General features: G+C 45.4%; 1 protein-coding gene and 1 long non-coding RNA gene across 5 annotated transcripts in view; one reads left to right on the top strand and one right to left on the bottom strand.

Annotated features, from left to right (window-relative positions):
- Positions 1-22,020, bottom strand: part of LOC308570945 (uncharacterized protein) — a 111,016-nt gene extending 88,996 nt beyond the window's left edge. For 2 of the 3 annotated variants that reach the window (XM_081166003.1, XM_081166004.1), the window contains exons 1-12: positions 21,735-22,020; positions 20,169-20,253; positions 18,694-19,194; positions 17,902-18,075; positions 15,527-15,623; positions 15,129-15,235; positions 11,848-11,933; positions 10,501-10,644; positions 8,544-8,615; positions 7,472-7,615; positions 5,839-5,910; positions 3,055-3,597 (exon numbers count right to left, since the gene is read on the bottom strand). In XM_081166003.1, the coding sequence (XP_081022129.1) occupies positions 3,055-3,597; positions 5,839-5,910; positions 7,472-7,615; positions 8,544-8,615; positions 10,501-10,644; positions 11,848-11,933; positions 15,129-15,235; positions 15,527-15,623; positions 17,902-18,075; positions 18,694-19,194; positions 20,169-20,197 (1,969 nt within the window). In that variant the 5' untranslated portion in view covers positions 20,198-20,253; positions 21,735-22,020. Of the gene's footprint in view, positions 1-3,054; positions 3,598-5,838; positions 5,911-7,471; positions 7,616-8,543; positions 8,616-10,500; positions 10,645-11,847; positions 11,934-15,128; positions 15,236-15,526; positions 15,624-17,901; positions 18,076-18,693; positions 19,195-20,168; positions 20,254-21,734 lie in introns of those variants that run through there. The other variant, XM_081166005.1, reaches the window with a different exon arrangement.
- LOC308571384 overlaps positions 1-27,079 on the top strand; it is a 147,220-nt gene that overhangs the window by 110,648 nt on the left and 9,493 nt on the right. The window lies entirely within an intron of this gene.

Raw genomic sequence — 27,079 nt, 5'->3', positions numbered from 1 at the left:
TGCATTTCCTCATCTTTAACACAGCTTATTCCTCTGCCCACACATAACATTACTGACTCTGGATGGTAATGACATATTAAGTTGATCACTTGATAATAGAAGGGAAGGGGGAGAGGAAATGGCTGGCTTCCATTTCCTCAGTGGGTGGGGATTAAGAAAAGAAAGTTAAATGGGCCTCGAATTGATGGGAATATCTGGATAGCTCCATTGGTTAGAGCGTGGTTCTGATATCACCAAGGTTGCAGGTTTGATTTCCTGTATGGGACAGCAGCATATTCCTAATTTCAGGGGGTTGGACTAGATGACCCTCAGTGTCCCTTCCAGCTCTACAATTCTATCTTCAGTTATTGGCATGTAATACAGGCAAAACTGCCCTCCCCCCATTTATGCAGGGGTTACGTTCCCATGCACCACACGTATATGAAATCACACATATTTGAAACACCATTGTAAAAGCTTGCAAACACCCTGTTATGCCCCTGCCCCATTCTGCCCCTTTTTTGCGACATTTTGGTGACTTTTTCAGGTCACTTCTGGGTTCGGCATGATGCATGTATGCGTGGTCACGCACATATTGAACATGTGTAAATGGTGGTGACCTGCACCTAACAGATTTTGAGATTTTGGGCTAGTGTGAGGAGGCAGAGGAACAGTCTGATTGTTTTGAAGTCAGCAAAGAGGAGAAAGAGAAGGGCAAAGGGAGAAAGGGGGAGGAACTCTGATTGGCTGTAAGTGATGCAGTCTGAGATGCATTGCCTGTGGAATCCGAAGCAAGCTTGGCTGATTTTCTGCCAGCTTTAGGAGTGTTTATTTGCTTCTACTATGCTCTACTTATATATTTGAAAATAAAGGAAATCTACAAAGACATTGATCTCCAGTGGTCTCTTGTCCAAAGGAAAGTAAACCTGGGAGTCTGGCCCCTAGAATTTGCTCAGTGTTCTGGGAAGTAAAGGTTAAAGGACCCCTGGATGGTTAAGTCCAGTCAAAGGCGAATATGGGGTTGCGACGCTCATCTTGCTTTCAGGCCGAGGGAGCCGGCATTTGCCCACAGACAGCTTTCCGGGTCATGTGGCCAGCAGGACTAAACCGCTTCTGCCGCAATGGGACACCATGATGGAAACCAAAGCGCACGAAAATGCAGTTTACCTTCCTGCCACAGTGGTACCTATTTATCTACTTGCACTGGGGTGCTTTCGAACTGCAAGGTTGGCAGGAGCTGGGACAGAGCAACGGGAGCTCACCCTGTCATAGGGATTTGAACCGCCAACCTTCTGATTGGCAAGCCCAGGAGGCTCAGTGATTTAGACCACAGCACCACCCACGTCACCACCACAACAACATCATGCAAGAGCATCACAACACCATCATGGGGCTGTTGTTGTTGTTTTGCATTATGATATTAAAGAGTGTGGTTCCAGATATCTGGGGGCAGGTTTGGTAGGATGAATGCTTCTCGGGTTTGCAAATTGTTGCTGCCACCACTGTGGCTGTTTGCAGCATCTACATCAGAGCTTTCCACACTTTTCACGTTGGTGACACATTTTTTAGACGTGCATCATTTTGCGACACACTAATTCTGTTCTACCAGCAAACCGCAAAGGGCTGCCTGCTCTCTTTCCAGTTTCGAGAGGAGCACAGGGAGCGTTCGTGAGACACACCAACACATTGCAATCGACACACTAACATGTTGCAACACACAGCTTGGAAAACTCTGATCTACATAATGCCATTGGCATCAAAATGCCATAACATATCCCTGTCCCCAATTTAATCCGGATTTACCCTTCCTGGGTAAAACACAAGAGAGATATAAACCCCATATGCAATATCTCAGTGGTCCGCTTGCAGATCAATCCCCTGTCAGGAAGCACCCATGATGCTATAAGCACAATAATGCCATAACACGAATATTTTTATTTTTTAAACCATTCCAGTTACTGCCATTTCAGCAGTGATCAGAAATAGGGTTGTTTGGTTTTCCTATACCTATAAAACTTTATATTAATATTATTAGGTTTTTTTTATGAAAAAAGCACTTTAATAATAATTAAAAGATTAAGAAAGCAAAAATGGGCTTTAAAAATTGCACCGTCACTAAAGGTTATAATGAAACTTTGCTGAGCTTCTGTTCTGCTCCACAAACGGCAGCCATGTCACGCTGAGCGGTTGGAAAGAACGTAATGGGATGTGTACATACAGTGGCGGAGGAAGAGGAGTGTGGGGGGAGCGCACCGCCCCTGGCAGCGTGATCCCGGTGGGGTGTTCCACACCCCCAGGATGCGCACCATGCCCCTGTGGATGGCGCGCCACACCCCCAGGATGTGCGGCAGCCCCGTCCCCGCCTGCTCTCCACACCCCCCCCGGTGCCAGAGCATGAAGCTCCACCACTGTGTACATAGAAATGTGCGCTGAGATGTGATTGGTTCTCTTTTACTGATGCATCACCCAAATCCTTTGGAAAGATGGAAGGGTCGCACAGTCAGAGAAAAGAAGAGAACCACAGTGGAAATACAGGATAACAATGGTTGGATGAAATCTTCGTGCAGAACCCTGTATAAAAGTGAGTGAATGAAGCACGGCACTAAATTTATAGTGTGGAAGCATCTGGCTTCCCTAGAAGCCATGCAGAATAGGGGCTTAGCAGCAATCAGGCTAAAAAAAAGTGCAGTCCTTGACCCTGGCTCCCTATTACAGTCATACCTTGGGTTACAGCCGCTTCAGGTTGCGTTTTTTTGGGTTACGCACCTGCCGAAACACGGAAGTACTGGAACGAGTTACTTCCGGGTTTCGGCGGTCGCACATGCGCAGAAGTGCTAAATCGCACTTTGCGCATGCGCAGAAGCGCCAAATCGCAACCTGCACTTGTGCAGATGCCCCGCTGCAGGTTGTGAACGTGCATCCCGCACGGATCACGTTCGCAACCCGAGTGTCCACTGTATTCATTAGAAGACAAATCCCACCTTGCAAATGACAACCAGCCCTCCAGTTCATTTGATTCAAAATGTGCAAGTTCAAGCATGTATTGCATTGAATGGACAACATTTCAGAACCCACCTTGCTGGTCGGATACTGCTTCTGATGGTTTGCCTTCACTTTCGGAATCCGATGTCTGGAAGGTCTCTTCAAAGTCATACCTCCTTGGAAGATCCGTGCTGAAGGACAGCCGCTTCTTCTTCTTCTGCTTCTGGATTGCGTCATAGTTGATCACTGAGAAAGGAACGTCCTCTTCTTGGCTTGCGCTCAACGACATCTTTCTTGCCTTCTGGGCGGAAATCCTGGCATCTTCTTTCAAGGATAAGGTGGAGGATAGAGGAAACAGAGTGTCCTGACTTGTATAGCCAAAGCTTCGTCGGACTTTTGGCCACTCAATGGTCTTCTCTTCCACACGGCTTTCAGGAATTGCAGTACTGGGTTTGGTCTGCTCAGTCTCAGCAGGCTTCTGGGATTTGGTTTTCCTTTTCCGTAGCTGGGCAAGAGCGGCGTCGTAATCAGGATTATAGAAGAGAGGCTGGTGAGCAGGCAGCATTCTCCACTGGGTCTCTGAATCATCCGTATTACTAGAAAAGCCCCGCGAAGACCCCCAAGTAGAGCTTTCATCTACAGATGTAGCAGAGAGAAGCAAAGAGACCCTATCAGATTCTGCAGCTTCAGCTGAAACAAGGCCTCTACAGAATAACACTTATATACAGTGGTACCTCAGGTTAAGAACTTAATTCGTTCCGGAGGTCCGTTCTTCACCTGAAACTGTTCTTAACCTGAAGCACCACTTTAGCTAATGGGGCCTCCTGCTGCTGCTGTGCCGCTGCTGCACGATTTCTGTTCTCATCCTGAGGTAAAGTTCTTAACCTGAGGTACTATTTCTGGATTAGCGAAGTCTGTAACCTGAAGTGTCTGTAACCCGAGATACCACTGTACTTCTGAAACAAAAATATTTTGCACAACAACTTCTAAACTGTGTGCAGGCAGGGGCGCATCAATGTGCCATGAGAGAGCTCTCAAGAGTTCAGTGAGAAGTAAATAAAATTAAAATGACCTATGAACTGAAAATATGTATGCACAGAGAAGGCTGCCTGCTGCAGCTCATTAAGATCTAGTGCTCTGGCAGGACTGGGCTAATAATGAGAAGGATGATGATAATGATAATGACAATTTATTAATGTGCCTCAACCACCCTGGACATCTTCCAACATATATAAAAACATAATGAAACAGTAAACATTGAAACACTTTCCTATACAGTGGTACCTCGGGTTACATACGCTTCAGGTTACATATGCTTCAGGTTACAGACTCTGCTAACCCAGAAATATTACCTCAGGTTAAGAACTTTGCTTCAGGATGAGAACAGAAATGGTGCAGCGGTGGCACAGCAGCAGCAGGAGGCCCCATTAGCTAAAGTGGTACTTCAGGTTAAGAACAGTTTCAGGTTAAGAACGGACCTCCGGAACGAATTAAGTACTTAACCCGAGGTACCACTGTACAGGGATTCCTTCAGATGTCTTCTAAAGGTTATCTAGTTTCTCATCTCCTTGACATCTGACGGGAGGGCATTCCACAGGGTGGGTGCCACCACTGAGAAGACCCTCTTGCCTGGTTTCCTGTAGCTTCACTTCCCACAGTGAAGGAACCACCAGAAGGCCCTTGGATCTGGACCTCAGAGTCCATGCTTAACGATGGGGATGGAGACGCTCCTTCAAGTATACAGAGCCAAAGCCATTTACTCTCCATGCAGACACAGGAGAATGATCTTCTGTTAACGGAACCTACCCACTGCATTTCTCCAGAAGTCACTGCTCTAGGGTTACCTTCTTTTAGGTGCCCCCTTCCAGATCAGTGACTCGTACAGGAAACAAAGGAAGGTATGCCTGCCTCTCTATGTCAGTTTGCATTTCTTAGTGCAGAAAGTATTGCTCTGATGTGTAGAGATCTTTCCTATTCTAATTAATTCAAGAGGGTTCTGGAAGCTTCTCTGCGTGAAAGAAACAAGCAGAAGGTTCATGATGTTTGGGTTATTCCTTCAGAGAAGCTGACTGCAGCTGGTTTAAACTGGTTCTCTTAGCTTTTTCTGTCAAGGTCATGCTGACTATAAAAATAAGGCCAGAAGGAGTCTGGATTTCATTCTCTTTTTCTATCTCTTTTCCTTCTGATGTGATATTCTGTACATACTGTTCGGGTTTAGACTCATACAGAAGTTATTGTAAGTTTAAGTTAAGACTACCGCAACTGGATTTCTTATGGACAATGCCAATCCTGAATATATTGGATTTGTGACCATTCTGCTCATTTGCCTTCAGTAGCAGTAAAGCTCTGCTGGATGAAATATAATTGCCTCTGGTCAATTTTTGTTTTAAGTTTTTACTCTGCTAACTATATGTTGGAGTTCTGCTCTGGCTCAATATTGAGTAGAATTTCATGACCCTCTAAAAGTGGGTAAATCTTTTACACATACTAAGCCAAGTATGTTACTTTCTTTCCCCCTCAAGTCCTCTCCCCCCCCCCATCCTATTCTACTATGTCAGGTTAATAATTCCAACCAGTTGTACAATGTCGCTGTAAGGATGTAGAACCTTTGGGTCTCCAAATGTTGTTCGACTCCAGTTCCCATCAGCCCCAGCCAGCAGGACCGATGTTCAAAAATGGCGGGAGTTGCGGTCCGGCAACATATGGATGGCCACAGATTTTTCCACAAGAAACAAATGTTTCTGAAGTACTTTGAAGACCGTGAAAGTCCCAGGAAAACACTTGTTTCAATCGCTGTGCCTATTCAGCTTCAAAGAGGAGCCTTGCAAAATTCCTTTAGATAGACCCCAGTCCAGTTTATGGGCAATGATCACTTACCTAGTCCTTTATGGCAAACTGGTGGTCCTCTCACAAGTGACAGAAATTCTGAGATGTTTATTTTCCCGTCCCCTGTAACAGAATAAAAGGAAATGGGTCCTGCTTATGCAAAGGAATGCCTCTCCCCATTTAAACCCCAATGCTTAAATGCTCCTGTTTTCAAGGTTGGGGCAATGTGGAAAAGGCGCCTCTCAGCCACAGTTCCACTTTTCCCAGTGAGGTCCACCAGTGTCGTCCAGTCCTGTTGATCTTCCAGACCAGCAGGCTGAGGAGAGTTCTTCAGCAGCTGGTGTTGATGCAACTGATTTGCAATCGGGAATTTGTTAACCTTTGGCTATCTGTAATTTGCAGGGTTGGATGTCAGATTCTGGGTCCATCTGCACTACATAGTAAAGGCAGTACCGTTGCACTTAAAGCAGCCACAGGTTCCCCTAAAGAATTCTGGGAAGTGTTGTTTGTAAAGGGTTCTGAGAGCTGGAAATAGGAGGCACCTATTTCCATCACAGAGCTGTGAATTCCAGAGTCAACCCTCTTCCCAGAAAACTTTGGGAATGGTAGCTCTGCGAAGGGAATAGGGGACATGGGTGGCACTGTGGTCTAAATCACTGAGCCTAGGGCTTGCCAATTGGAAGGTTGGCAGTTCAAATCCCGCAACGGGGTGAGCTCCCGTTGCTCGGTCCCTGCTCCTGCCCACCTAGCAGTTCAAAAGCATGTCAAAGTGCAAGTAGATAAATAGGTACCGTTCCGGCGGGAAGGTAAACGGCGTTTCCGTGCGCTGCTCTGGTTCACCAGAAGCGGCTTAGTCATGCTCGTCACATGTCAGCGGAACAAACACCGGCTCCCTCGGCCAGTAAAGCGAAATGAGTGCCGCAACCCCAGAGTCGTCCACGACTCGACTTAATGGTCAGGGGTCCCTTTACCTTTATCAACTCTCAGCATACTTAAGAAACCATACTTTTAATGCTGTGGCAGGCCAATAAGGGGAGGGTGGAGGGAAAACAAACTTCCCCAGGCAGGGAGTTTCAAAGTTTGAGTGCAATAATGGTAAAAAAAGGTCTCTTCCTTATTCCAAGCAGATGTGGATTTGGAATCAACAAGAGATGATCAACAAGAGATCAACTGTAGATGATCTAAAGATGCAAGCAGGCTCCTATGGGAGGGCATAGTAGACCTTCGTATATTTTTATGCTAAACTGCAAGATTTTTCTATTTTCTCTAAACCCTAAAATCTTCAGATTTTATCCCCCCCCCCTTCCTCGCTCTCTTTCTTTTGCCCTCTCCATCTCACTTCCCAGTTGCAGAAGAAAAATATTCCAGATGGAAATTTTGGCTGAGTGCTAAATAATACGGAGGGATGGAACTCTGTTACTTTCAAGAGGGGAGGCCAGGAAAGCCAGGTGTTCCTCTCTGGACTGGGCATGAATCTGAGCTGGAAGAGAATTTGAGGTCTTGTAAATTAACACTAATGAACCTCCAAAGTTCTTTTCTGACCCTGGATCAGGAGAACGTTTGCTGAGCTCAAGGACTACAGAGGCCTGGCTGAAATTTGCAGCCCACCAGTGAAACATTCAGTGCATTCACGCAACCCACCCCCCTCCTACTTCAGCACACACTGAAATTAGTGGATACTTACAGGTAACTCGGATGGATCCCACTGCATGTTGTATAACCTTGGGGCTCAGAGTGACCCCCAGGCAAGCCAAAATGGTCTCTAAGTCATCAATGGCCACCATGTCTTTCCTAATGTTTTTGAAAATGAACAGAGCATTCTTGAGAGCTGTAGAAAGTGAGGGGAAGAGAAGGAAGAAGAAGTCTATTAGTGTGCACAAAATAACCACTTAATTCCAATATATTCCAGTGGGGGGATTATTCGGGCAAGCAGAGTGTTGCAAGGGAAACTATATTTGCCCTAGTTCTCCCTGCCAAGGAGTAGTTTAGGAAATTTCACGCTTGGGCCCTATCTGCCATATTTTACCATACCAGTGTCAGTGAAGTTAAGGACACTGACTGGCCGAGCTGATGTGATGTTGATACTCATAACTGTGAACTTGTGTCTGCAAAAAACAGGGCAAAAGGCAGGTGTGGCTAAGCCTGGTGCTACAATTCCCAGCAATCCTTAATAGTGCAGAAGTCACCAGAATTCTTTGAGGAAAAGGATGAGCTTAAAGGTAGAGTGTGTACTCAGCCTAGGTCAGAAAATGAGAAACACAGCCATATTTTGCTCCATTTCTGTGGGATGTATCATCACTGAATTGCTTAACTTAAATGATTCTAACGAATCCATCAACTTGCTTGCCGCAATGTGCAAGGGAATGTGCTCTGCTGCTTGCTCACTAGCGTGAGTGAGGTGGGATAGTAATTAATAATAATGATAACAATAAAATTTTATTTATATCCTGCCCTCCCCAGCCAAAGCCAGGCTCAGAGCGGCTAAAAGTAAAAGTAACACAGTTTACATAAAATCACAATTAATTGAAATACATTCTAAAATCAATTGATTCTAAAATCAATTCAGAATCAAATTAACGGCAACCATTGAGCTAGAGTTCTATGAGGATTACCAAAGGAGGGGGTCAGACTGTGCCTGGTGGAACAGCTCTGTCTTGCAGGCCCTGCGGAAAGATGTCAAGTCCCGCAGGGCCCTAGTTAATCAATATATCCTCTCCTACTTTCCTCAACATTCCCACAATTTCCCCTCCACATACCCTCTCTTTCTGTGAAGGATGGGGTGGTCTTCAAAATGTCCAGGAAGTCAGCAAAATCCAAATTCCCATGCACTATTTTGAGAAGAAGAGGCAGGATAAATTGGTAAGAGACGTGGAGTAGGCAGTACAAAATGTGCTCCGCAACTGAACCTCAGTCATGTGCCTCCAGATGTTGCCATTTAGCTTCTAAAATCACATGAATTTTTTTGATCCACTTCTCACAAAGTCATCAAGGTAATTTTTAATATCAAATTCTAGATTCAGGGATTATTCCCCCCCCCCCCCAGGGAAGATTCAGCTGTCAGTGCACAGCTATTTGTGCTGATGCTCAGAAGTGAGTGGAACAGGTTGAAGAAAAATGTTTTGGATGCTACAAAATATATTTTGATGGTTGTGCGATCATTATTTAGTATTTCTAATAAAGCTAAAACATGAAGCTGAAAAATTTGGATTAAAAAAAATCTGTTTTGATTTTGTTTGTGAGAAGGTGTAAATTGTGTTTGGTTTAGTTGTTTTCAAATTGTTGTGCACATTCTCGGAGCAGTAAAAGGTTTCAGGGGTGCAGTGCATACGCAGATTTGGTTTCCTTTGGAAAGTCACTGGAGGCTTACAAGAGTCTTGTAATAATAATAATAATAATTTATTTATACCCCACCCATCTGGCTAGGTTTCTACAGCCACTCTGAGCAGCTCCCAATGGATTAAAAACAGAATAAAACATCAAACATCAAACATTAAAAACTTCCCTAAACAGGGCTGCCTTCAGATGTCTTCTAAAAGTCAGGTAGTTGTTTATTTCCTTGACATCTGAAGGGAGGGCATTCCACAGAGCAGGCGCCACTACAGAGAAGGCCCTCTACTTGGTTCCCTGTAACCTCACTTCTCACATGGAGGGAACTGTGAGAAGGCCCTTGGCGCTGGACCTCAGTGTCCGGGCTGAACGATGGGGGTGGAGACCCTCCTTCAGGTATACTGGGCCGAGGCTGTTTAGAATTTGTGTTCACTTACAAATATACAGGTTGATCAGAAGTGGAGGAACAGCACTGAATGCTCTGTCAGATGTCTCAGAGTTCACTGCTCCTACAGGACAGTCAACTAGCACTGTAAGATGCTTCCAGAACCATCCCAGCTCTTTGTTTGTCTCTGCCCAGTCCACACACACCACTTAATGACATAATTCCCAGCCAAAGGAAGAGGAAAGGGGAGGGGAAGAAAGACACATGCCTATCTCCAAAATGGCTCCCGTACTTCCCTGCCAGAACAGCCTTTGGCAATTTCTTTATGCAACAGGCAAGGTATTGAGAAGCATCCCTAAAAAAGGAGTGGTCCTGGGCCACTTTGCCCAGGCTACTAACAAATTCCGACCAGCCACACTTCAGGCAACTTAAAGGTAAAGGTAAAGGGACCTCTGACCATTAGGTCCAGTCGCGGATGACTCTGGGGTTGCGGCGCTCATCTCGCTTTATTGGCCGAGGGAGCCGGCGTACAGCTTCTGGGTCATGTGGCCAGCATGACTAAGCCGCTTCTGGCGAACCAGAGCAGCGCATGTAAACTCCGTTTACCTTCCCACCGGAGCGGTCCCTATTTATCTATTTGCACTTGGATGTGCTTTCGAACTGCTAGGTTGGCAGGAGCAGGGGCCGAACAACGGGAGCTCACCCCGTTGCGGGGATTCGAACCACTGACCTTCTGATCAGCAAGTCCTAGGGCTCTGTGGTTTAGACCACAGCGCCACCCATGTCCCTCAGGCAACTTACACCAGTATAAAACCCATTTGGAGAAATCTTCTAGTCAAGAATCCCCAAGTTGGAAGGCCCAAGAGGTCATTCAGCCCAACGCCCAATCCAGTAACAATACATATCCCACAAATTCCAAACACCCACCTCCCCATTTGTTTCCAAGGAATGCAAAATTACTGTTGCCGACAACCCACAGGCCTGGGAGTGAGAGCACGCACCATCCATCGGAATGAACTTGAGAGCTTGGTACATCTCGGATGTGGTCAACAGGATTCCCAGTGTGTGCAAACTAAGGAGGAGGTTGCTGATGTTAATCTTCCCCTTCTTGATGGCACCAAAAATGGAGCAGGCCCTGGAGAGTCCTGGAAAAAATAATAACACTGTGGATCTGGTTCTTCCCTTCACCGTTGTCCTGTCCCCGCACCCTCTTGCTGGATCCAGAATGTCTTCAAATTCTGGATGCCATTTTTTTTGTTCTATAGCGCTCTCTGGAATTTGGCCTTTTTGGCAACAACATCAGTGAAAGGGGAATGCGCATGCGCAGCAGCGACAACCCACATTTACAAAGCCATAGGCAAAAGAAGTTCAAGTGCCCCTTGCCCAGATTTTTTTTGCTGACATTAATAATAATATAATAATTTATTATTTACACCCCGCCCATCTGGCTGAGTTTCCCCAGCCACTCTGGGCGGCTCCCAATCAAGTGTTAAAAACAGTACAGCGTTAAATATTAAAAACTTCCCTGAACAGGGCTGCCTTCAGATGTCTTTTAAAGATAGGATAGCTGCTTATTTCCTTCACATTTGAAGGGAGGGTGTTCCACAGGGTGGGCGCCACTACCGAGATGGCCCTCTGTCTGGTTCCCTGTAACCTCACTTCTCACAATGAGGGAACCGCCAGAAGGCCCTCAGCGCTGGATCTCAGTGTCTGAGCTGAACGATGTGGGTGGAGACGCTCCTTCAGGTATACAGGACCGAGGCCGTTTAGGGCTTTAAAGGTCAGCACCAACAATTTGAATTGTGCTCGGAAATGTACTGGGAGCCAATGCAGATCTCTCAGAACTGGTGTTATGCGGTCCCGGCAGCCACTCCCAGTCACCAGTCTAGCTGCCGCATTCTGGATTAATTGCAGTTTCCGGGTCACCTTCAAAGGTAGCCCCACGTAGAGCACATTGCAGTAGTCCAAGCGGGAGATAACTAGAGCATGCACCACTCTGGTGAGACAGTCCGCGGGCAGGTAAGGTCTTAGCCTGCGTACCAGGTGGAGCTGGTAGACAGCTGCCTTGGACACAGAATTAAACTGCACCTCCAAGGACAGCTGTAAGTCCAAAATGACTCCCAGGCTGCGCACCTGGTCCTTCAGGGGCACAGTTACCCCATTCAGGACCAGGGATTCAACCTCAATCTGTTAGCCGCCATCCATCCTCCAACCGCCTCCAGGCACTCACACAGGACCTTCACCGCCTTCACTGGTTCTGATTTAAAGGAGAGGTAGAGCTGGGTGTCATCTGCATACTGATTGTCATCAAGAGAGGCACAACACAACTCCTCCAATTCATGCATTACCTCTTGCTCCGGAAGCAAGGCATGTGTCAGACAGCTCTCCCTCATCACAGAAGGTCGTGTAGAGATTGTACAAAACTTTGCTCCTCCTGCCAAGAGACATGCATGCAGCTCATCATTACAACGATTTGGGTCTCTCCCTCCCTCCCTTTTACAGTGATGAACTCAGATTTATCGACGACAGATGCCTCAACTAGCTGGCCAGTAATGGAATACAGTGGTACCTCAGGCTACATACACTTCAGGTTACATACACTTCAGGTTACAGACTCCGCTAACCCAGAAATAGTGCTTCAGGTTAAGAACTTTGCTTCAGGATGAGAACAGAAATCGTGCTCCGGCAGTGCAGCAGCAGCAGGAGGCCCCATTAGCTAAAGTGGTCTTCAGGTTAAGAACAGTTTCAGGTTAAGTATGCACCTCCGGAACGAATTATGAACTTAACCTGAGGCACCACTGTATTCCATTCAGCTGCTGCTGCAGAATCTTTCCATGCTAGTGTCTGCTGCCTCCCTAGAAGCAGTAGTTCTGGCATGGAGATTTTTGCACCTGGTGTCAAAATGATGCCATGGCCGACGCTTCGCGTTATGCAAGGTGCAGGATTAAACAATCCCCAGCAATTTATTTCCAGCAATCTGCACGACGTCAAGTCAATCTTTGCTGTTTCGATCGGGCATCGCAACAGAGAACGAAGAAATAAAACTGCAACTGTGACAAAATAAAATATGCACCTTTACCTACCATCCTACTGAGAAAGTAGAAAATTGGCTCAAATTTTGGAAGCTGACAAGATGAGTCCCACCACTGCCAAACTGGTCACCCTGCTGTAACGATGGGGAACCTTTTTCAGACCACACAGAACTACATTTTCTTCAGGGCTGCCTTCTAATGAACATCCCCATAATGGGGGAGACTAGAGGCAATTTTTACCTTTGTAGAGTAGCCTAGTTTCTTTCTTTTCTTTTTAAAATAATTTTTATTAAATTTTCCGTTTTACATTTTACAATATTCATTTAAACAACCTTAAAATATCAGTGACTTCCCTTCTTCTCTTTCCGTGGTTCATTTTGCATAAATCCCTGCATACTTTACATAAACTAAACCATTCAGTATTCCATTATTACATCCATCAAAACCTAAACACACTGCTGAATTTATCTTAATGCTGCCACCGTTTTCAAGTGTACACAATCCCCCCCCATATATTCAATAAACATTTTCCAATCTTCTTTAAACATATGTTCTTCTTGTTCTCTTATTCTATACCTTAGATCCGCAAGCTGTGCATATCCTGTCAGTTTCAGTTGCCATTCTTCTTTGATTGAGACCTCGCTAGTTTTCCATTTTTGAGCTAACAAAACATGGGCCGCAGTAGTGGCATACATAAATAACCTTTTTGACACCTGGGAATTTCCATCTGAATTATCCCAAAGAAAAAGGACTCTGGTTTTTTCAATTCATTGTGAATTATTTCCCAATACTCTTTTACCCTTTTACAGGTCCACCACATATGAAAGTACATTCTTTCGTACGTTCTACAATAGTCTAGTTTCTACCCAGGTCACTAAGGCTGTGTTCACAACCCCTGCTATGAAACAAAGTGAATCATCAAACCATCAATTCTAGCAGGCGGGGAGTCAACTTTATGGTATAATTTGGGTTTTGAATGATTAGCATTATTAATAGTATTATATTTTGGCGTTTTTATAATGAGGCTTTCATTGGATTATTGTAATTGAAAACTAATAAAAATTATTTTTTAATAAAGGAATCCTTAAGCCACTCCTAATTCATCTCCAGTCAAGGTGTGAACACCTTTTTTAAGGCACCCCCTGCCCAATCAACCCCCGCTGGCGTGTACCCAAACAGAAATGAATCTGACGCTACTTAATGGGAACAGTTGAGACATAAGCACTGCGAAATGCACTGGAGAAAACAGCAACTTCACTGTGATCTAAGGCGGTAATGTGAATACGCCCCAAGAGGCACTTTGAGAGTTCAGTAAACACATTCCACCTAGGCAAAAACACTGGGTGCAAGAGGGAGGCATTGAAGTAGGCCTGGTAGGGGGATTTCGGTTAGGAAGGACATGGCCTGGAGAGAATCCTGAAGAGAGAGGGGAAGTTAAAATGGAAAAGCAATGTTCTGCAGTGCCCATAATATGCAGACTGGCCTGAAGTCAGATGTCTCTGGGACTCACTCTTAGAAATGCCAGAATTCAAGCTCTGTTGCTTTGAGCCAAAAACGTCAGTCTTTTTTGCTTTAAGCCAAAAAGGTCAGTCTTTTTTGCTTTAAGCCAAAAAGGTCAGTCTTTTTTGCACTGAGTCCTGTTTCCAACAGTGATTATTAGCTAGATGCCCAAAAGCCGAGCATGATTTTTCAGCTATCCCTTATGCATTGTATCCCAGAAGAATTTGACATTCATACTGATCAGGGTGGATAAAAATTAATGATTTTTAAAAATATATATATATCAGATTTTTAAAATTTAAATTGGATTTTTAAAATAAAATGCTTTTGGAGGAAAAATCTTTCTAAAGATAGTTTTCTGTTTAAGTTACAGTATAGTCCAAAGGCTATTCATCCGGAAATAAGGATTTAAGTTTTTAAATGTGTGCTAAAACTCAGTCTAAGTTTTTTTTATTTAAAAAAATTGTTTAACCACATCAGTTAACAAACATGGATCCATATGCTATAATGCTATTGTTTTAGTTAAATAAATTGTTTAATTGTTATTAAGGAAATGATTATTTTTCTCCTTCCAATAAAGTACAGCATAAAAGTTGTCCAGATATAAACAGTTAACTTATTAAACCTCACAATAATTTCATAATTATCTATGTATGTCTAATAGTATAACCAAATAAGTAATTTTTGATATACCGTAACTGTGGGGAAAAACTAATCTGAAAATTTATTATTCCAAAAATGAAACCTTCATCTGGTTGTAAATATTAAGATTATACCAGCAAGAATGAATCTTTCTGTAAAAAAAAGGGAAAAAAAATTTAAATCAAGTCTTACTGACTAGTGATTCAGATCAAGTCTTACTGACTAGTGATTTAAATCCTAATTTAAATGAAACCCACCCTGGTACTGCTACTCAATACTTATTCTGAATGTGGAAATTCCTTCACAGTTAATAGCAGCTGACAAACTCACTGGTTAATTAATTTGCTAAATGCCTGTCTGTCATATTGCGTCAGATAGAATGATAGAATTGGAAGGGACCGCAAGGGTAATTTGGTCCAACCCTGTGCAGTGCATATTCCAACCTGCCCCGATACCTTAAACTGGGTGAAGTGGTCCTTGGCGGCTGAGTTTTGATGAAAATCTTGCTTTCTTTCACCTCCTTCCTGCCAGCCTTTTGCATCCTCTCGGCTGAGGAGGAGACCTGGTACAGGGGAACAGCAATATGGACTTAGCTTTAAAGACCGGCAGGCCTGAAAGCTTCAGCTGCTGACCTCCTCAGTCCCTTAGGTCAGTGAAGGAAATTCAACTCCATCCCACTTTTCACCCGGGAGAAATCTGTGGGGATGTAGAGGCAGGGCTGGTGTAACGTAGATGATGTGCTGGCACAACATCACGCTGGCATGTCGCCTTCACCTTCACCACCACCACCAGTGCAACCCAGTTGGGGGAGAGACCAGAACAGAGTGGGACTCCAAACCTGAACGCCACACACCTTACATCTTTTGAACTTTGCACGCCGCTTTTTCAGAAAGAAGCCTTGGTAACACGGTCCTTTTGTAGGGTTCACAGGGCTGTGCCTGATCATCTGCCTGTGAGAAACAGGAAATGTGGAAGGAGGGAAATAATAATAATAATAATAATAATAATAATAATAATAATAATAATAATAATAATTTATTTATACCCCGCCCATCTGGCTGGGCTTCCCCAGCCACTCTGGGCGGCTTCCAACAAAATATTAAAATACCGTAATACATCAAACATTAAAAGCTTCCCTAAACAGGGCTGCCTTCAGATGTCTTCTAAAAGTCTGGTAGTTGTTGTTCTCTTTGACATCTGGTGGAAGGGCGTTCCACAAGGCGGGTGCCACTACCAAGAAGGCCCTTTGCCTGGTTCCCTGTAACTTGGCTTCTCACAGTGAGGGAACCGCCAGAAGGCCCTCAGCGCTGGACCTCAGAGTCTGGGCTGAACGATGGGGGTGGAGACACTCCTTTAGATATGCTGGGCTGAGGCCGTTTAGGGCTTTAAAGGTCAGCACCAACACTTTGAATTGTGCTTGGAAACGTACTGGGAAATAAACCATGGAGGTGGGGTTTACCTTTAGACTGCCCCCTGGATTTCTCTTTCTCTCAAAGGCCACAGAGGGCTTGCCTTAGGGCTGACACAGCTCAGGGTTCCAACCAAGCATATAACCAAGCTCAGAGGAGGAGGAGAAGAAGAAGAAGAAGAAGAAGAAGAAGAAGAAGAAGAAGAAGAAGAAGAAGAAGAAGGAAGAAGGGGAGGAGGAGGAGGAGGAGTTTGGATTTGATATCCCGCTTTATCACTACCCGAAGGAGTCTCAAAGTGGCTAACATTCTCCTTTCCCTTGAAGAAGAAAGAAAAGGAGGAGGAGGAGGAGTAGTAGTTTGGATTTGATATCCCGCTTTATCCCGAAGGAGTCTCAAAGCGGCTAACATTCTCCTTTCCCTTCCTCCCCCACAACAAACACTCTGTGAGGTGAGTGGGGCTGAGAGACTTCAGAGAAGTGTGACTGGCCCAAAGTCACCCAGCAGCTGCATGTGGAGGAGCGGGAAGTGAACCCGGTTCACCAGATTACGAGTCCACCGCTCTTAACCACTACACCACACTGGCTCCCAGGGCCGTGTCGTGTTTGACAGAAGGTCTCCCAGGCCTGAGAGACGGACTAGAGGACTTTGGGAGTGTTTTTTAAAAGTGGCAGGACTTTGGAAACACACAGGCTGAAGCTGCCTGCACGCTAACCCATTTGCAGTGCAGAAAATACAGCTTCTCTCAATCCAGGATTTCCCGGTCCAGCATTTGAAATCCCTCCCTTTGGTTAGGTTACCCATTCCTTTTCCTCCCTGCACATGCTTCCAGGGGAATGAAGAAGGAAGTGTTGGTTTGCCATACCCCCCACCAACCCACTGGGCAGGTGTCAATACGCACATACCCTTGCCAGGATCCCCTACATCTGCTTTCACATGGGCAAACAGCAGGGTAATGCAGAATCAATCCACGGCGAGCTTTTGTTTTGGCAGTGAAAACCGTTTCTTGAGAAGCAGTTTCTCGAGAAGCACTTTTCAGGGGCAAATTATATATATATATATTTATATATATATATATATATATATATATATACACGCATGCACTAGATCTAGATTGTGTATGGACTATGGTGGGGGGGGGGGAAGTGCCCTGTCTATGACTCAGAGTCCTGACACTGCCATTTGTTCCAATTCAGTGGTAAATTGCAGGTTTTCTCGGGAAAGAGCTGGGACAGGAAGGAAGGGATTTTATCATTTATCATTTATCCCCCACCCATCTAGCCGGGCCTCCCCAGCCACTCTGGGAGGCTCCCAACAGAATTAATGATAATAATAAAAAAGCATCAGACATTAAAAAACTTCCCTAAACAGGGCTGCCTTCAGATGTCTTCTAAAAGTCAGATAGTTGTTTCTTTCCTTGATATCTGATGGGATACCTAGAAGACCCTCTACTTTGGTCCCTGCCCTAAGGAAGGAAGGAAGGAAGGAAAGAAGGAAGGAAGGGAAAGGAGGAAAGAGAGAGAGGGGGGAGGGAGGGAGGGAGGGAGGGAGGGAGGGAGGAAGGAAGGAAGGAAGGAAGGAAGGGAAAGGAGGAAAGAGAGAGGGGGGGAGGAAGGAAGGAAGGAAGGAAGGAAGGAAGGAAGGAAGGAAGGAAGGAAGGAAGGAAGGAAGGAAGGAAGGAAGGAAGGAAGGAAGGAAGGCTGCTTGGACACGGATCTGGAAATCCCAAGGCTTGTACCTAGAAACACGGCAGAAAAGGAAGTGTGGACAAGCCCTCAGACCCAGAGTCTGCCTTCCACTCCAACTTGCTGTATCGACTTACTCAGTTGCGCTGAAGCAGCAGTGGGTGTGGTAGGAAAGCTTGCATTCTGCAGAGTGCTTGGTAGGTATGTGATCCCTCCATTCATCATCAGTCTTCCATAAGGAGAAAGAAAGCTCTTCGTCCTGCGAACTCTGCAGCTCGTCCCAATCTCCCTGCTTTAAGGTTTTGAGTTTGCTAAAAAGGAAAGGGAAATCGAGACCCATCACAGATATGATCGCTATGGTATAGTGGGATTGGAGGACCTCAGGAATGACAACGTATGGTACAACTGGGTAACACGACCATAACGCAACCCCCCTAATATTGATGCGTAATCCATTAGAGGTTAGATAGAATCAATTCTCGGGGGCTTTGAAAGACATAGTAGAAGAGTTTGGATTTGATATCCCCCTTTATCACTACCCAAAGGAGTCTCAAAGCGGCTAACATTCTCCTTTCCCTTCCTCCCCCACAACAAACACTCTGTGAAGTGAGTGGGGCTGAGAGACTTCAGAGAAGTGTGACTAGCCCAAGGTCACCCAGCAGCTGCATGTGGAGGAGCGGGGAATCGAACCTGGTTCACCAGATTACGAGTCCACCACTCTTAACCACTACACCATAGAAATTCCTTTCTACTAAAAGTGTTTGGCAATCGAAGGTTAAGGCCACAAAACTGAAAAGACAAGCCCCACGTAGCGTATGACCAAAGGGCATTTGAAAAGTTCACCCAACATGAAAGACTCGACTTGGAGCTGCAAGTAAAGGAGGGAAGCCCAGGTAGCTCACTGTCTACTGCGCGGTTGTTTCACTTACCTGTCGAAGCCGCGTGAGGAGCGGTGAGCAGCTGTGCTCGGCTCCGTAGTAAGAGAGCTGGAAAGATCATCCTTCAAATCTGTCGCAGTCTTTCCCCAGGATCGAGAGCTGCGCGTCTGAGAATTCTCCTTCCCATCTTGGGACTGCAGCTCCGACGTCCTGGATGGTGTCACGAGCTCCTCATCGCTCTGATCCTTCCGATCTTGAGATTTACTGTCTTCGGACAGCTCAGTGAGGTCTTGGGGTTTGCCTTCGCTCTGATCATTTGGGTCTTGGGACTTGCTGTCGTTTTCACTCAGATCATTTGGGTTTGGGGATTTGCTGCCACCTTCGCTCCGGTCATTCAGGGATTTGATGTCATCTTCCCCATGCTCAATTATATCTTGGGATTTGTTGTCCTCGGTGTGTTCACTTAGATTTTGAGTTTTGTTGTCCTCCACTTGCTGGTTTAGATCTTGGGATTTGTTCTCCTCGGCTGGCTTGTTTAGATCTTGGGATTTGCTGCAATGGAAGGAAGAAATGATTCCAGACACAGACATGGATTACATTCTGTATGTACCATTCCTCTGGTTTTGCCACCCCTCACTAGGGAACAGATTCCACCAGCAGAATAGTTCTGCTCTATCTCAGCATGGGATATTATTGGTGTTAAGTTGTGGGTGAACATATCAGACGACACAGCGATTCTTCAAACAGCTCTTGTTTATTCACAGGCCAGAACAGAACTGAACTGAAGGGTTCAGCCAGCCTGCTTATATAGAGCTCCACTAGAACGCAACAGTAACCATTTTCTGTGACTATCCAATCACTGAACATCACTTTCGATCCCTTATGTGGCCCTGAACTATCTACAGTATCCCCCTGCTGGCCCAGGGTGAGAACTTCAGTACATAACAACTGGGACTTTCAATCATCTGAAATATGAGAATGTAGTACATTGGATGCTGCCTGCAGTGGTGTGGTTGGGTAATTTGACGGTTTCGATAGGTACGTTTCATGTATTCTAAAATGTCTCGTTTTGAATTAACACTACATTTCAGCTGTAGCCAACATATTCCATCCCTAAGAAGCCTTTCCATTGCTTTATGTTCCATTATGGGATCAGTCTGAAACACGGTGCAGGTCTGAGGTCTATTTTTCAGTACCAGGCAAAGATCAGCTCTGGAGCATGCAAGAACTAATAACGCAAACCCGAGTACCTCTGACCATGTGAAGAGTACTGTTCCCTATTGAATAAGCATTTGATAAACATCAGCTACTGTTGTAGTGGGGGGGGGGGATAAGGACAATTTGGAGTAGGGATAAGCTATGTCAATTCAAACTGAAAGAATACTTAGGATATTGTTTTTTAAGCCTTGCCAAACATGCTGCAGAATTTCGCAGTTTATTATATAAAAACATTGTTGAAATTGTTAATCGTGATAAAAATACAATCAAAGGCAAAAGAAAACCAATGTTAAAGAGGCTGAAGTCACCTGCTCACAGGGCTAAGCGGGGCCTCCATTCTTCTGGGGTGGAAAGCGCAGCTCCTTCTACATCAGTGTTGTTGTGCAATGACTCCTAAATAACAAGAATTTTAAAAGTAAGGCACAACGCAAAAGTGAAGATGCCCCTGGGTCTCTGGTGATGGAACCAGGACCGGTCCGTCCATGAGGAGGACTGAGGTAACTGCCTCAGGCAATGGAATCCAAGGGGTGGTGCCCCATGGGTGCCCTTCAGGCATGCCGCTGCCACCAGAGAAGTGGGCAGAGATTGTGGCAGTAGCTTCTGGGTTCTGGTAACAGAGTCTTGGGCAGGGGATGGAAGCTTTCCATTTCACCTCAGGTGGCAACACAGGATGGGCTGCCCTGGGATAGAACAGAAGCCATAATCTAGCTTTTGTTAGCAGCCAGCCCTTTGGCTGGAATGGCCGTCCCTAGTAGATTTCATTCATTCATTTATTATACCACCCTATACCTGGAGATCTCAGTGCAGTTCACAGAAAAGATTTTAAATCAAAATAAGAACTATAACCCAATAATACCCCCCCAAAACAGCCACATTTTAAAATGGTATAGGATGGCCATCAGGTCAACCAAAGGCCTGGTTAAAAAAGAACGTTTTTGCCTGGCACCTAAAGGTGTATAATGAAGGTGTCAGGCAAACATCCCTGTAGAGAGCATTCCACAGACAGGGAGCCACTGCAGAGAAGGCCCCGTTCTCGTGTTGCCACCCTCCGCACCTCTCAAGGAGGAGGGTCTCAAAGAAGGGCCTCAGAAGGTGATCTCAGGGTCCGGGTAGGTTCATATGGAAAGAAGCGGTCCTTGAGGTATTGCGGTCCTGAGCCGTTTAAGGCTTTGTAGGTCAAAACCAGCACTTTGAATTGGTCCCAGAAACTAATTGTTAGGAAGTGCAGTCGCACCAGTATCGGTGTAATATGCTCAAACCATCTTGGTCCAGTGAGCAACCTGACCGCTGAATTCTGCACTAGCTGAAGTTTCTGAACTGTCTTCAGAGGCAGCCCCACGTATAACGCATTACAGTGCAGTGGTACCTCAGGTTACATATGCTTCAGGTTACATACGCTTCAGGTTACAGACTCCGCTAACCCAGAAATAGTGCTTCAGGTTAAGAACTTTGCTTCACGATGAGAACAGAAATCGGGCTCTGAAGGCGCGGCAGCAGCAGGAGGCCCCATTAGCTAAAGTGGTGCTTCAGGTTAAGAACAGTTTCAGGTTAAGTACGGCCCTCCGGAACGAATTAAGTGGTACCTCAGTGGTACCTCAGTGCAGTGGTACCTCAGGTTAAGTACGGCCCTCCAGAACGAATTAAGTACTTAACCTGAGGTACCACTGTAATCTAAGCTTGAAGTTACCAGAGCATAGACAACAGTAGTTATGCTCTCCCTGTCCAGATAGGGGCGTAGCTGGGCCTCCAGCCGAAGCTGATGGAAGGCACTCTGGGCCACAGAGGCCACCTGGGCCTTGAGTGACAGCAAAGGATCCAGGAGTACCCCCAAGCTGCGAATCTGCTCCTTCATAGATGCATATAGAAATACTTACACAAAATGCCTCTGTTGCTAATCCACTTGTCAAGAAGTTGCAGGGATTAGCAAACCTCTTGGGAACGACTGGGCAGCCAGAATGGAAAGGAAAGGATGTAGCACAGCCAGGATAGTCAACACGAGCAAGGGGAAGTTCTTCTGATCTTCTCCTGGCACCATGAAGAAGGTCTTAGGTTTGGTGCCGAGTAAAGGGATCGGAGGGCCAAGAGAGTTTGGTGGAATTCGCTCTCTGATGATGGATGTGCAGCCCTCCTCCACACCAAGTTCTCTCCCACTACTTTGACCTCAACTGTTGCATGGAGAGGTTCCAATCTAGTGATGTCACAGAGTAAAAGGTGACCCATGTGGTAGAAAATAACATCCTGAGTTGGGAGGTGAAAGAGAGACTCAGCTACCTGATGTTGTTCTGAACCTGTAGCTATAGAATCATGGAGCCAGAAGGGTCTTTATGAGTTCCATATAATGCGTATACCCATTGAAGGCCAAGACAACAAGAACATCATGGATGATCGTCTAGATTCCGTTGGAAAACCTCCAAAGAAGAAGACCTCATTGTGCTTTGGGAAAAGGGAAACAGGATCCATTGATTAACCATCTTCCGTGTTGCTTAACCATTTTACCTTGCCAAGGCAATCCCTTTTTCCTATTTAGAAATGCCATCACATTTTCTACCCTGAACCTCATACCCCACCTCTAGTGACCTAGACTGCTAGTTAAAAAGGTAAAGGGACCCCTGACCATTAGGTCCAGTCGCTAATGGGGCCTCCCGCTGCTGCGTGATTTCTGTTCTCATCCTGGGGCAAATTTTGCAACCCGAGGTACTTCTGGGTTAGCAGTGTTTGTAACCCAAAGTGTTTGTAATCCGAGGTACCGCTGTACACCACCTACAATACCCCACCCTGAGGATCTTCCATGGGCAATATAATGTCACACACCACCCCAAACTCCACAGCCTGCAAGATTAAAGGGATCCCAGGCATGCTGAACCCAGGGTCTGCGTTTCCTTTTCGACCGATGAATTTGTGGTGTCTTTATATACGGTTTATTTACAAACATATACAACCTGTAGCTACTGTGGAGGGCTTCTTCCAAAGGCAGCAGCATCCCTGCCCTTCAGATTGCCTACCCTCACCTGCATTCTCACACTTAGTTATTTGATGCCTTGTTGTGCTAAAAAAAAAAGGTAAAGGACCCCTGGACGGTTAAGTCCAGTCAAAGGCGACTATGGGGTTGCAGCACTCATCTCACTTTCAGGCCGAGGGAACCGTCGTTTGTCCACAGACAGCTTTCTGGGTCATGTGGCCAGCATGACTAAACCACTCCTGGTGCAACAGAACACTGTGACAGAAACCAGGGCGCACAGAGACACCATTTACCTTCCCGCCACAGCAGTACCTATTTATCTACTTGTACTGGTGTGGTTTTGAACTGCTAGGTTGGCAGGAGCTGGGACAGAGCAACAGGAGCTCACTCCATCACATGGATTTGAACTGCCAACCTACTGATCAGCAAGCTCAAGAGGCTCCGTGGTTTAGATCACAGTGCCACCCACTCCTCCCTTCTGCTAATACCCCCAGGCTCTCAAAGGAAATTAGGCTGACTCCATTACCTTTGAAGCCATAATGATTTCAAAGGATTAAACTGATCCAGCACACAGGGTCTGCCTTTAATGAGTCTAATTAAAAGATTAAAGGGGACTATCACACATCTTAAATGCACATGGGTTAGGCTATTAGCTTCAACACCACCAAACCTTAATTAAATCCTAGCACCTATAAATCTATATAACAATACTCTAACTTCAGAGTCTACAGGGTGGGGTTGTTGCCACCAGAGCATCGATTCCTCCCCTGGAATTGTCTCTTATCTTGCTTCCTACCCCTAACTTCTTACTTTTCTTGTTGCCTTCATATTTGTACAAAGTGTGAGGGCTCTCCCTTCCAACCCGCCTTTCTCCTCTCACTTTTGTTTTTTTTAAAAAAATAATTTTTATTAAGTTTTACATTTTTATCATAAGAGCATCATACCAACTAACAACAAATTCAATTCCCAGATTCCCCCCACCCCCACTGGTGACTTCCCTCAACTTTCCCTTCTGGTTTTTTTCATAGTAACTTCTCCTGCTTGCTTTATTATATCTTAATATTATATTCTTTAAATTAAATATTGTTATGTTCTTATCTCCCAGAAGTGCAAGCTGGATTTCAAAGGGGTAGAGGAACCAGCGACCAAATTGCAAACATGCGCTGGATTATGGAGAAAGCTAGAGAGTTCCAGAAAGACATCTACTTCTGCTTCATTGACTATGCAAAAGCCTTTGACTGTGTCGACCACAGCAAACTATGGCAAGTTCTTAAAGAAATGGGAGTGCCTGATCACCTCATCTGTCTCCTGAGAAATCTCTATGTGGGACAAGAAGCTACAGTTAGAACTGGATATGGAACAACTGATTGGTTCAAAATTGGGAAAGGAGTACGGCAAGGCTGTATATTGGCTCCCTGCTTATTTAACTTATATGCAGAATTCATCATGCGAAAGGCTGGGCTGGATGAATCCCAAGCAGGAATTAAGATTGCCGGAAGAAATATCAACAACCTCAGATATGCAGATGACACAACCTTGATGGCAGAAAGCGAGGAGGAATTAAAGAACCTTTTAATGAGGGTGAAAGAGGATAGCGCAAAATATGGTCTGAAGCTCAACATCAAAAAAACAAAGATCATGGCCACTGGGCCCATCACCTCCTGGCGAATAGAAGGGGAAGAAATGGAGGCAGTGAGAAATTTTACTTTTTTGGGCTCCATGATCACTGCAGATGGTGACAGCAGTCATGAAATTAAAAGACGCCTGCTCCTTGGGAGAAAGGCGATGGCAAACCTAGACAGCATCTTAAAAAGCAGAGACATCACCTTGCCAACAAAGGTCTGTATAGTTAAAGCCATGATTTTCCCAGTAGTGATGTATGGAAGTGAGAGCTGGACCATCAAGAAGGCTGATCGCCAAAGAATTGATGCTTTTGAATTATGGTGCTGGAGGAGACTCTTGAGAGTCCCATGGACTGCAAGAAGATCAAACCTATCCATTCTTAAGGAAATCAGCCCTGAGTGCTCACGGGAAGGACAGATTGTGAAGCTGAGGCTCCAATACTTTGCCCACCTCATGAGAAGAGAAGACTCCCTGGAAAAGACCCTGATGTTGGGAAAGATGGAGGGCACAAGGAGAAGGGGACAACAGAGGATGAGATGGTTGGACAGTGTTCTCGAAGCTACCAGCATGAGTTTGACCAAACTGCGGGAGGCAGTGGAAGACAGAAGTGCCTGGCGTGCTCTGGTCCATGGGGTCACGAAGAGTCGGACACGACTAAACGACTAAACAACAACAAATGTTCTTATCATTTTATTATCACCTTTGTAATTTCTGTGTTTTTGTTAATTGTAAGTGTTTCCTCAAAACCTACTGGTGAGTCCATTTCTTTACATTGATTCCATAAATACAACATAAATGGTTCCCAGTCCTTTTAAAAATCTCTATTGTCCTTGTCTCTAAGTCTTTCAGTTAACTTCGCCATTTCAGCATATTCCACCAGTTTTTCTTGCCAATGTTTAGTTGGTATTTCTCTCACCTTTCTTTGGACGCTGTTTAAAGAGGGCTCCCCTTTCTTATTTCTCTTCCTGCAAAACTATTCACACTGTGAGTGGGATGCAACACACCCCAACAATTCCTATCCCACTTCTCTCAACTTCCCTCTTCCTGATTTCTCATCATGCCTGCACCTCTCACTAGGGCTTTTTCTGATTTATCTCTGCATGCTAACAAGAGAGGTGTGGCCTCCAGACTGACTTGATTGATTGCTGCTGGGGCTTCCTGCAAAGACCTGCCTAATCAGGGCAGCATGGCTGTCTCCACCTCACAGTAGGCCTGCTAGGGTTAACCACCGTGTTGTATTCAATTAGAGTGAGTAGATTTCATTTTTACACACTTCCAGCTCATATTTTGCAGGGCTGAATTGGGACATCTAAGCTCTGTTGTTAATTGATCCTGCAGATCCAGGCTGAATGCAGGATATAAAAGTGTGATCTTACGTTGCCATCCATTGGGATAGCTCAGTCACCAGAGCATAAGATTCTTAATCTCAGGGTTGTGGGTTCAAGCCCCACATTGGGCAAAAAGATTCCTGCATTGCCAGGTTTTGGACTAGACGACCCTCGTGGTCCCTTCCAACTCTACAATTCTATAATATTCCAAGAGTTTGGGATAGTCTTGGAAGAAACTGTTTCTGGACAGCCGAGCTATGGGGAATGGTGAACTGTGCTTCAGTTGTGTTAAGTTGTGGGTAAACATATCAGACGACACAGCGATTCTTCAGGCAGCTCTTGTTTATTCACAGGCCAGAACAGAACAGAACTGAAGGGTTCAGCCAACCTGCTTATATAGAGCTCAACTACAAAGCAACAGTAACAACTTTCTGTAACTATCCAATCACTGAACGTCACTTTCAATTCCTTATTTGCATATGTGGACCTGAGTGAAAACTATCCACAGTATCCCCCTGCTGGCCCAGGGTGAGAACTTCAGTACATAACAAGTTGCAGTGTAACAATTCTACCATAGGTACCTGTAAGCTGAAGTGATTAAAAGGAAAGAAGAGAAGTATTGGGCATTTGGCTTGGTTTGCTTAGACGAGACATGGGGGCAGAGGACTATGGGGTGATTTGTTTTCCCATCTCCCCTTTCACTGGTTAAAAGCCCCCAATATAATATGTAAAGGTAAAGGTTTAGAGGTTTAAAGACGCCCTCAAGGCAAATCTTAAAAACACGTAGTATAAACACCAACAACTGGGAAACACTGACCTGAGAGAGCTCCTATTGGAGAATAGCCTCTACCAAAGGCGTCATGGACTTTGAAGAAGCAGGAACTCAGGAGGAAAGGGAGGAATGAGCTAAGAGGAAGGCACCTTTTGCAAACCCTCCCGCCTAGAAACCTATGTCCCCACTATGGAAGGATTGGCCTCCACAGTCACTTATGGACTCACTGTTAAGACCATAATCATGGAAGACAATCTTACTCGGCTACGAGTGATCACCAGAGAGATGCAATCTAGAGCAGTGTTTCCCAACCGGTGTTCCGCGGCACACTAGTGTGCCGTGAGACGTTGGCTAGTGTGCCGTGGGAGGGAGGCGGGCGAGTCGGGCGGTGAGAGGCGGCGGCGGCGAGGATCCGCGTCGAGCCGGGGGCGGCTCCGCGGTGGTGGTGCCGAGGTTTCTCTCTCCATTTTCCCCTCACACACACACACAGGAAATAACACAGGATCAGCTGACAGGACCCAGCCAATGGGGCGGCGG

This window comes from Podarcis bocagei (genome assembly GCF_964188305.1).
Source record: "Podarcis bocagei genome assembly, chromosome: 13".
Taxonomy (NCBI): domain Eukaryota; kingdom Metazoa; phylum Chordata; class Lepidosauria; order Squamata; family Lacertidae; genus Podarcis; species Podarcis bocagei.
Note: the sequence above shows the minus strand (reverse complement) of the source record. Positions and strands in the feature narration are given on the sequence as shown.